This window comes from Rhinatrema bivittatum, chromosome 8 (genome assembly GCF_901001135.1).
Source record: "Rhinatrema bivittatum chromosome 8, aRhiBiv1.1, whole genome shotgun sequence".
NCBI classification, from domain to species: Eukaryota; Metazoa; Chordata; class Amphibia; order Gymnophiona; family Rhinatrematidae; genus Rhinatrema; species Rhinatrema bivittatum.
Genome location: NC_042622.1, coordinates 225,819,048 through 225,829,965, shown reverse-complemented (window position 1 = coordinate 225,829,965; position 10,918 = coordinate 225,819,048). Strand labels below are relative to the sequence as shown.

Genomic DNA, 10,918 nt, shown 5'->3' with positions numbered 1-10,918 from the left:
GGCTCTTACCAGAAGGAGGAAAAGTTTGCCGAGAAGAAGCACAAACAGAAGGTTTGGCACGAAACAATGAAAATGTGTCCCGTCCATTAATGGTTTAACAATAGCCCTCACTCCAGCAGCTTTGTTATGATGACCTGGAGGAAACCGTGGCATCCTGATTTCCAGGATGGAGCCAGTAGAGGGGAAGGATTAAAGAGAGGAATATAAACACTCAGACACAGGGAATAAACTATGCTTGTCCCCGGTTGGCCCCACCCTGTACATTATCTTCTCCCGTCAGTAACCAGCAGCAGTATTAGTCCTGCAAGCCCCCATCTGAGCTGCCTCGGCACACACACGTGCGCGCTCCCTGCCATGGATAGCTATGCTATGACAAAATTCGGGCTGGAATCGAAAGACATGCTCAATTCCAGGCAGAAGAACTGCGGCTTTTACCTGAAGTATTTCTTCCTCTTCACGTCACTCATCCAGTTTCTGATTATCCTGGGGCTGGTCCTCTTCATGGTGTACGGCAATGCCCATGGTGCCACCAAGTCGCAGCTGGAGCTGATGGAGAAGAGGGCCACCGAGCTCCACAAGACCATCTCGCACCTCCGAGCTGAAAACGACAACCTGTCCAGGAAGCTGAACCTCACCACCGGCGAGAGGAACCGCTATTTCGCCCTGTACCAGTCCACCCAGAGAGAGCTGGTGAACTGCAGCCAGAGTGTCCACATCTGCCAGCTGCAAATTGTGAGCCTGCTCTCATCTCTCTCTCTCCCTGCTTTTCCCGAGCATGTCAGACAGTTCTTTGCACACCTTGTCTTATAGGTTTTAACTAGGACATCAGCTAATCAGGTGCCTGCATCATCCTACCTATGAGGCAACTGTAGAACGAAAAGTCTGGCTATTTTATCAAGCCTTTCAAATGCTAAACCATGAAATGGACTAACCAGAAAATGGTTTGGCGTTTTCTCCTGAACAACTTAAGCAATGCTGCTGCTCCTGCAGCTCCTGAGACTTTGGACGATGCTATTTATTGCAAGTCAGTCTCTAGGATTTCAGTGTCGATTAGAGCTTAGCCATGGCCGAAGACTATTAAGATTTATGCCTAAAGGTGCTCTTCACTTTATTTTAGTTACTGGGTTGTCAATTTGCATTGAGATTCGGTTGCTATTCAAATCTGCTACTCCCTTGAAATATGAAGCTACAAGTGGCTAGGTTTGTAAGCCAAAAGTTTTTATAATTTATTTTTATTTATTTATTTATTTATTTATTTATTTAGAGTCTCTTCTATACCGACAGCCGTTTGCACATCGTATCGGTTTTACATAAAAACAAATAACTTTTGGGCGTGGCCCTTACAAATAACAATTGAATGGCAAGTAACAAAACAGAAATATAAGGGGGATAAGTGTGTTAAGATCTATAAGTTTTAAGACCCGGAGCTAAATATTGGGGTATCATAGGCATTTACAGTAACAGGAACTGTAAATAATGCTGAGGAGCATAACAATGAATACGACAACTATAATACAATACAATGTACCAGGAGACAGCGTTCTTAATCAGTTTCCAAGGGAGGGGTAAAAGCCAGGGATGGGGGGAAAACTTAAGAGGTGGTAGTATGCAGGGGTCGAGGAACACACCGAAGGGAGAGCTGTAACCCATAATATGCTGTGACCCACATGAGTAAATTATGTATTCTAAAAGGTGGGATATAAATCCATTTAATGAATTAATCAATCAAATAATAAGAGAGAATGTTTCACGAGTAAGACACTGCCAGCACATTAAGATGTCGGGGCATAAAAACTGGCACAATTTTCTATCAGCGTTGACTTTGCTAACTTTCCACACTTCCCAGGATCGATACTAGAGGGGGGATGTTCTGATGTGTACAAAAAAAGCAGGTGCTGGCCTTTTAATGCGTTAGCAGCGCCTTGTAGCTCTGTGTAAAAGGGAAGCTGCCGACACTAGGCTCATCGGCGGAAGAGGCTCTCGCAGAGAGGTAGATTTTCAAAAGGAGGGGCGTGCGCAAAAAAAAAAAAAGAGTCCCGCGCACGTAAAACGGCCCGCACGCGAGTACATGCTGCTTTAAAAATGGCAACACATGCGCCTGCTTCAGGGACCACAAGCAAAATCGCACGTGGGAGAAAGGGGCTGGCCGGGTCGGGGCCGACACGTGCGCGCCTAAGTCGCTGTATTTAAAACCTGCCAAAACGCCCTGCATAACTCTTTTTTTACTTGTGCAGATTTACTTTGGCTCAGTGTCGGGTGTAAGTGATCGTAAACACCGTAACAGTGAGAAACTAACAGAGGAAAGGGTCTGATTGCAATGGGGGGAGGCTTAAGGTTGAAGACGCAGGAAGGTCTTAACGAGCGGCAGATGGACTGGGCAAACTGGTAGACTCGTTGGTAAAACTGGTTATTTCTTCCCCCGTGTGCTTGTTATGAAATCCCCAGACTTACGAGGTGTAAAAGCCGACTTATGGGGGAGGAGGGGAAAAAGCGTCCAATTAACGCCATTCAAATCCACGTGCATAGCCTTGTAAAATTATAGGAAGGCAGATATAGGAGTTGCGCATGCTTATCCGGCTAAGTAGCACCGTCTCCACTACGTAGATGGACAAATTTAAACTTATTTGGATAAGTATCGGCACTTGTCCGGCTATATTCTGACTTATCCAGCTAAGTAGCAGCAGCCCTCAGAGGCGGCTGTGGGGGAGGGGGTGGGGGTGGGGAGAGACCCTCTGATGACACAGGCTCTCCTTTCTGGAAAAGCATTTATCTGGATAAGTCCAAACTTGCTTGGCTCGTGGTTTTTAGATAAGCCAGCATGTGTGCACGCATAGCTATTCATATTTCCTAACCTGCACTTATCGTCTGCACGCAAGGCTATAAAACACTGTGGCAAACTACCGTGCGCCCACGGATATGTGCGTATGGCCGCACACGAACAGAGTTCGGAAGAGGCGCACAAGGTCTTTTGGCGATGATCCTTTAGTGACGAGAGAGAAAACGGACTTCCTTTTTTCTGTACAATAACTCACTAATCACTGCCTGTTCCTCGCTGGAACTTTGGTTCTCTTAATTGCTTAACGTGCAGAGATACAAAACCCCTCACCTTTCTAAATGTTAATTAGTGTAGCGGTCTGTCAAAAAAAAAAACCCGACAAAAGCAAAATGGCATCTAAGTGCATGCACCCCCCCTCCCTGGAATCTCCCCCCCCCCCCCCCCCATCTATTCCAGAGCAGACGATGTGTGTCCCTCTGGCAGGGGGTATAAGGGCGCGCGCCATTGCACTGTTCAGAAGCGTGGTTTAGCCACGTACCCACTTGAGCACCTGTAGGAAACACACAAAAAGGCAAAACACATTTTAATTGGTTTTCTTCTTTAAATATGATTCCTAACGGACAATTTTGGGTGGAATAACTGGCCCGGAAAGACAGCACGGGTCTGGGTTTTTTTGGAGCATGACGCACAGATCCCGCAACACGCAAACCTGGAAAATGAGAAAAAGAGGGAGAGCCAGAACTGGAACGTAAATCAACTGGTCCTAGACAGAGGAAACATGCAGATTGCTGCTCTTTCCTAGGAATGTCTTTCGGTGACACCTCTGCACCTTTCTTTAATATCAGCCAAAAGATGCATTATGTTCAACTGGACGACAGACCTTCCACCAGCAGTATATGTTTAGTTTAGTTTTATTGTTTTCAAATACTACATCTTATACAAATCAAAGGGGTGTTCAATAAAGTACATTCAAAATACAAACACTATATAGAACAAAGTAGGTCATCTTTCAATAATCAATTAACAAGAAGAACTGTGCAGCTAATGATTTGAAATTTCTAGCACAGCAGCTCTGGTGAAAGTGGCTTCCAGTAGCCAGGGAAAAGCAACCCTTGTTCAGACTGTAGGAGATTTAGAAAGGTCTCTCTAACATGGCGGAGACAGGCAGAGAAGTCTAATCATTACATAGGTCAAAGTTATAATGAGTCTGTGATGCTGAACCGAAACCCCATGATACACTACTACATTTTAGGGTTTCTATTGAAGATTACAAAGCTCATGAAAAAGAAAGAACTGGAATACGTTACTTTTAGAAAGTTACATTTGCAGCCCCAAGATCCAATCCTATGCTAGCAAGTTTTGGAAACATCTGCCGAGGCTCAGATTGAAGAGAGGGGAGCCCTTTTGGTTAACTTTGTTTTTTTCCTCTGACCGGGTCTATGTTCTCAGAATTTTCCTGCGCAATAGAGGGTTCCTTATACCTGGGCCAAAAGATCTGGATCTATCCGGATATATCTAGAGCAACACAGCAGCATCTGATCAGGATCCTGGCTTTATGTCCTTGCTCACGACAGTTGGGTGCTCAGATATTTGTACGATTTCCCTGCAAATGTGTGATGAAGATTGATAATGTCAGATATATATATTTTTTTTTTTAGCCTTCTCAATTGGGTTTTTGGTTTGTTTTTTTTGTTGAACTCCTATCAACCCCTCTGGTGAAGCCAACCAAGTAGTAGCCGTAGAATGAAATATAATCTGCATCCGCCTCCTTACTTATTATTTTGAATGTTATGTATTGCTCTTTCTGTAACGATTCTCCCTCCGATTTCATTGTAAGTCAAGAAATGGTTCGGTGCGGGGCAGCTCGATTTTGCTGGTATCATGGTAACTATGTACCATTCTTGTGTTTTCCGTGACTTGCTATTGCTGTCTGTATATTTGAAATGCTGATAAAAATAAAGTTTAAAAAAACAAAAACAAAAGAAAGTGACATTTGCAGCCCCAAGATCCAATCCTATGAAGTTTCGAGGCCAGTTCCTTCAGCTCCCTTATCGATCAGCTTGGGGATTTTGTAAGTTGCTGAGCCAGGCTGAGCCAGTCCTGCTTTTATCGCAGGATGTTTAATTCCTGCTTTTCTTTGAGAGATCAAAGTATAAATCTATAGCGGACACAATGTAGATCCCAGACTGGCCTGACTCTGATGACCTAGAGCCATCTGGTGACCTTATAAAACACCCTTCATGTCTGGGGCATCTGAAGCCCCTTCCCCAGTCTGGATAATGGGAATGTTTGTTTCGCCTCTCAGCTTGAGCATGGTTGTGCAATTTTCCTGTTCTCTGTCTTTGCAGATACAGTTGAACCGTTTATTGCAACAGTGCACTGCAGCCATGATGGAACTCAAGCACTGCAACAACAACCTCAGCACTATGAATGTGACCTGCTATGGTAAGAGGCTTATCCCTGGGGAGGGCTCGCAGGGGAGCGGAGCTGCCCTGGGACCTAGAGTCTAGGTCATGCCTGCGCTTCCTCTCCTGATGCATTCCAGCCCCTGCAGTCCTGGTGTCAAATGGGAGATTACAATTCCCACCATGCACTGGGATGCAAGAGTGGACTGACAGTGATCTGGGCAATAAGGGGCATTAGCCCCTAACCACCCGTCCAAGTCTTGGGAAGAGAGCTGTGGGTCTTCGGGTTAGTCTGTCCAAAACCAGGATTGACCAAAACCTCCAGAACTTGGGTCCCCAGCGGCCTTGTTTGATTCCCAGAAAAAGTGTCCCTTATTCAGACCGACAGGTTCCTTTATATACCTGAAAATGGTTCAGGCTGAGGGAGGCCCCCAGTGATTTTCCATCCATCTGGCTCAGTGATGCGGCCAGTGCTGTCACTCCTCTCTCTCAGAATCCAGAGAAATTTAGTTTAAAAGGATCCACTTTCAGGGCAGCCAACATGTCTACAATATTTTTCCAGCGAGGAGCAGTGCCTCTCCTCTTTGCTCCTATTAACTCAACTACAGAAGAGGCAAGACGTCTTGAGTCATTCCGGATACACGGGGCAGAAAGGCGTGTGCCTCCCCGAGAGACAGCCAGAAGAACTGTTAAAATGTCTTTCCGTGCTCCCAAAAGAAGGATTCTGGATTTCCTTCCTCTAGTGTTTGGTTTCCTAGTTGGGTCCTAGTGTCGCCCAGAGCTGCTTTGCTTCTTTAGCTAATCTAGAAAGTCCTAAGCCCTTCCTCCTCTTTTTAATGGTCCTAGTACTACAGAGACAATGTGTAATAAAAATCTTTCTTCAGTCGGCAGGCCAGCTTCTTTCTGACTCACACACGGCAAGCGTGGGTCGGCACGCTCTCCTGTGCCCATGTTTAGAGCTGGTGTTATCTAAAGCATGGAAGAATGACCATTTGGGAGCATTGCTTCCGGTGGAAAAAACCAAAGCACTGACATAGTGACAAACAGGGGATGCCTGATGGAACCGAAACATACAAATGTGATGGCAGAAAAAGACTGCATGGCCTATCTAGTCTGCCCAGCCACACTCCTGCTCAACTCTACAACCCCTTCCACTCCCCTCAGAGATCTTCTGTGCTTATCCCATGCTTTCCTGAATCAGATACTGTCTTTGACTCCACCGCATCCCCTGGGAGGCCGTTCCATGCATCCACCACCTTCTCTGTAAAGAAATACTTTGATTAATCATCAGTCTCATCCCGTGACCCTCCCCCCCCCTTGTTCCATTCTCCTTTCTGTGAAAGAGACCCACCTCTCGTGCACCGATAACCTCCGAGGTATTTAAATGTCTCTATCATGTCACTCCTTCTTCTAGGGCAGTGGTTCTCAACCCTGTCCTGGGGACCCCCCCCCCCCCCCCCCAGTTGGTCGGGTTTTCAGGTTATCCACAATGAATATGCATGAGAGAAAATTTGCATACACTGCCTCCATAACATGCAAATTTTCTCTCATGCATATTCACTGTGGATATCCTGAAAACCCGACTGGCTGGGGGGGGACCCCAGGACAGGGTTGAGAACCACTGTTCTAGGGCATGTGTTTTAGATCTTTACGTCTGTCCCCATACACTTTACAACAAAGGCTACTGACCATTTTAGTGGCCATCCTCTGGACCGAGTTGCCCTCAGTTGTGTGCATGCATATTTTTGTGTGCACTCTACTCACGATTTAACACATTCAGTGCACATTAAAAACTGTGCACACAAATGATTATCCCTCATGTAAATCAAGGCATTCGCTATTACTCCCCAGGGCAGAGAGGTGCCTACGCTTATTTCATGTTTTCTTAGTACTGAAAATGTAACTCCCGGTCAGAGGCGGAGTAAAGTGTACAGGGCTAAACCTGGGATTTATACAGAAAGCAGATGTTCTGCACCTATGCCGTAATGCACAGAGAACATGCTTTGAGCACGGATTGTTCATGCGCATAAACCAGGTTGTGTGTGCATAAATCATACTTTTACGTTTATGTGCACACATTTTCAGGTCAGCAGGTTTCTGTTAAACTCCCAATACAGTAGCATAGCATTAGCGTACTAACTCTTTTTTTAGTTCATGAGTACAGAAAATATGCATTGAAGTTCAGCACACTTTTTTTTTACTCTTGTCTCAGGATTTCGGGGGCCAGGACTAGAACTTAATATTAACATTAAAAATTAGCAATCAACAGAAAAGGCCTGTTAGATCTGTCCAGGCTGGTGCAAGGGTATTAGGTGCCCTAGGCAAACCTTTGGTCTGGTCACTCCTCCTCTCTGTCTTATCTACTTGTGGCAGCTCCAACATCGCATTCCCTCCTCCTGCTAACATGGGCTCCAGCGCAGAGCTTCCTTCTTTGATAGCATTGATCACCACCCCTCAGACTCTTCCCTTACCCCCTCTGCCCAGCATAGCCCTCTCTTTGCCTCCTTCTCATAATGCTCAGCATCCGCTCTCTTCCCCTAAGCCAGCGTCTCTTCTTCTCCTCTCCACTCCAGGTCCAGCATTCCCCCCCAAGCTCCTCGCTCTCTTTCTGCAGTACCAGCAGCCTCTGCCCCAGTCTCATGCACCCAGCACGTTCTCTCTCCACCTTACCAACTGCTCAGCAACTTCTCGCTTTCTCTGCCTCAAGCACCCGCTCAGCACACACACACACTCTCTCCACCCCTCCCTTGTTCAACACACAACACTCTCACTCTCTCCATCCCCTGCCTACTCCTCTTGCCCCCCACTACCCCAACATACTCACTTGCCACCCTCCACCCACCCAGCACCTCTCTCTCTCTCTCCTTCATGCGACCAATACATTCTTTCTTTCTTTCAAGCCCCTCCTGCCCCCACTCACTCAGCATGCATTTCCTTCACTCTTCCCTTCTAATCCAGCAGTTCTGGCTTCTTCCTATTCTCAAGCTGATGGACTCCACTAGCAGCCATGTGAGTTTGCTGCTCTTGATGACTGCCTAAATTTCCTAATGGAAGCAATGGCCCTGGATCTGTCTACAGAGAATCCCCTCAATGACAACAGACATTTCTGGCATGACCAGTCACTGGGGCATAACTCGGAACAGATCACATGAATATCACACAGCATAAAATATAACGTACAATACATAACACAGAACATGTCATGCATAACACATCCTATAAAATAGGAACACATGGTGGAGATCTCGTGACATAGGATAATGCATAACATATAACACAGCATAATTGCATGAACAGCCCTAGAACAGGAAAGTGCTGAGAGTTGGAGGAGTCATCACACAGTATCCTGATATAAGCATTATAAACGAAAATACTCAGAAAGCCAAGTTATAACAAAATAACATAGCTAAACAGGTTTTCCTTCCAGTGACAATTTGCAGGACATGTCGAAGCTTCGATGGAAGGAATATTTGTTGCACCTTGACTCCCACTGAGACACACTTAGTATTTCAGGATATTGATTAATACTTTTTTATTGGACCAAAATAAAACTACCCGAGGTGTTATATATAATGTCTGCTTATAAAGATAATATATTAGTATCCCCAGCCTTCCTAACAGAAGTCCCTTTTGCTCTTGATCTGCAGTGGAAAAATTTCGGATCAAGGAGGAAAGGAATCACTTGGAGCTGGAGTTTCACAAATTTCGAAAGAATTGCTCAGAGACCACGGCAGACTTGACACAGAAGATGCGTGCAGCAGACTCGGATCGGGAGTTCTACCGTCTGCAGATGATCGACTTGCGGAATGAGAGAAACGACCTGAAAACGCAGCTGGAAAAATTCCAGGGGAGCTGCGCTAGCGTTGAGAAGAAGTTCAGCGAGGAGCTGCAGAACCTCCGCCAGACCATCACCAGTGCCGTGGAGAGGGCTCTGCCTCTAGACAGCTCCAGGTTGGACATATTCAAACTCAAGGAAAGCTACTCCCAACTATCTGAGCTGGTCCTAAACAAGGTCAATGAGCAACTGAAGAGCCTGGAGGACCAGATCAGCTCCAAACTGATGGAAAACAGCTTTCTCCATGCCAAGAACCTTCGAAGCGAAGAGAAGCTGAGGGAGTGTGAGAAGACCAGGACCACCATGGCTCAGGAGCACCAGAGGGCACTGGAGGCCATCCGCAAAAGCTGGGACGCCGAGGTGAAGAGGATCTATGAGGAAAAGCAGAAGCTGACGAAGGAGAAAGAAAGCCTGGCCCAGGAGCTGGAGGAGAAGAGTCAGACCCTGGGCACCGTCAGAGCCCAGCTGGGGGCAAAGGTCAACGAATTGGACCGATGCCAGAGGTTCCGGGTATGTACACTCCAGGCATCGTTGTTCAGAGCAAAGGTCCAGAGGCTCGGGGATTAGAGACTCTGCAGGGCATTCCCAGCGCAGGGACCCTAGTGGCAAGGTCTGAATGGTATGGGAAATACTTCAGCGTCAGAGCTGCGCGCCCTGCTCTCTCCACTTAGGTTCCCCTACAATGCTTGGTCTATTTATGGGTGAAAAGTGGGAATACGTGCACTGCTGGGGCACGGGAGAGAGGAAAGGAGGTCCTGCAGGAGGGGATAATCAGGAAAAAAAAAAAAAAAGAAAGTGACCTCATGCTAACCATCACAGGATGAACCTTCTGCTAAGTCTCGTGGAGAGGGGGGGAGGGGATCAGCTGCCCCAGCGGCTCCTGTGTCATTAATAATCAGCATTGCAGCCAATCAGGAAACTCTTGTTTCCTGCAAAGTGATTACTTCTACTTCGTTTGTTTTGTAATGATTTTAGTAAAAATGCAACCCACAGTTTAATTAGTAAAGGAACTTCTGTAAAAGAAGCAGTTAATGTTTTCCACGAAACGACCTCCCTTTCGAAGTACCCAAGAACTGAAGGGTCATGACCCCATCATTGGCACACACAGGCCCAGACTGCCCCCCCCCCATATTTAGCCTACTTTGCGAGGGAAGCAGAGAAGCCTTATGCACTGGTCGTGTCTCCGCGTGCTCCCGTAACCGAGCTTTCTCTGTCATTCACAGGTTCCGTGCAACCCAAACCCGAGGAACCCCGGGTCAGTCCCAAGCTCCGGGGGTGAGTGTCGTCGTGCCCGGGGCAGAAGGGGCTCCGGCCACGCTTTGCAGGGTCAGACTGACGATGAAAGGGTCGGGGGGGGAGAGAGGAGAGAAAAGGAAATTCCTGTCATTAATTGTGCCAATGTTTTGATTCCTTTTAGGTTCTTTTGAAGAACTAAGCAAACAGCTTCAGAACCTTGGAAGACCGCAGCAGGGAGTCCCTCCCGTGTAGCAAATGTAAGGTTCACAAGAGCCTGGAATTTTCTGGGGGGTTTTTGGGTTTTTTTTGTCACTGCAAGTGTCTCTGGTGGTGCTGTTTAAAAAAAAAAAAAAAAGGCCTGTATTTACAGGTGTAATCAGCATATATTTTTATTTATTTATTTTTTTTACATTCACCTTTCAGGCACTTCAAAGCAGATTACATTCAGGTATTTCCCTAACCCTAGGTGACAGGGGTGGTCTTCAAGAGTCACAAACAGGCCTGCTTTTCAGGATATCCATGGGAATATGTGGGAGATAGAGCTGCAGGCATTGCCTTCATTGCATGCAGACCTATCCCGTGCATCGCCATTGTGGAGCTCCTGAAAAACCAGGCCTGGTTATGGCCCTGGAGGACCCCAGGGGTGGCCGTGCCTGTTAGAAAGGC

General features: G+C 46.6%; 1 protein-coding gene across 2 annotated transcripts in view; it reads left to right on the top strand.

Annotated features, from left to right (window-relative positions):
• The first annotated feature begins 232 nt into the window (after window positions 1-232).
• The window catches only part of PLVAP (plasmalemma vesicle associated protein), a 32,182-nt gene continuing 21,496 nt past the window's right edge, over window positions 233-10,918 (top strand). Inside the window, exons 1-5 of one of the 2 annotated variants that reach the window (XM_029613804.1) lie at window positions 233-732; window positions 5,125-5,221; window positions 8,829-9,526; window positions 10,240-10,291; window positions 10,434-10,509. In XM_029613804.1, the coding sequence (XP_029469664.1) occupies window positions 355-732; window positions 5,125-5,221; window positions 8,829-9,526; window positions 10,240-10,291; window positions 10,434-10,504 (1,296 nt within the window). In that variant the 5' untranslated portion in view covers window positions 233-354 and the 3' untranslated portion in view covers window positions 10,505-10,509. The remainder of the gene's footprint in view (window positions 733-5,124; window positions 5,222-8,828; window positions 9,527-10,239; window positions 10,292-10,433; window positions 10,510-10,918) is intronic. The other variant, XM_029613803.1, reaches the window with a different exon arrangement.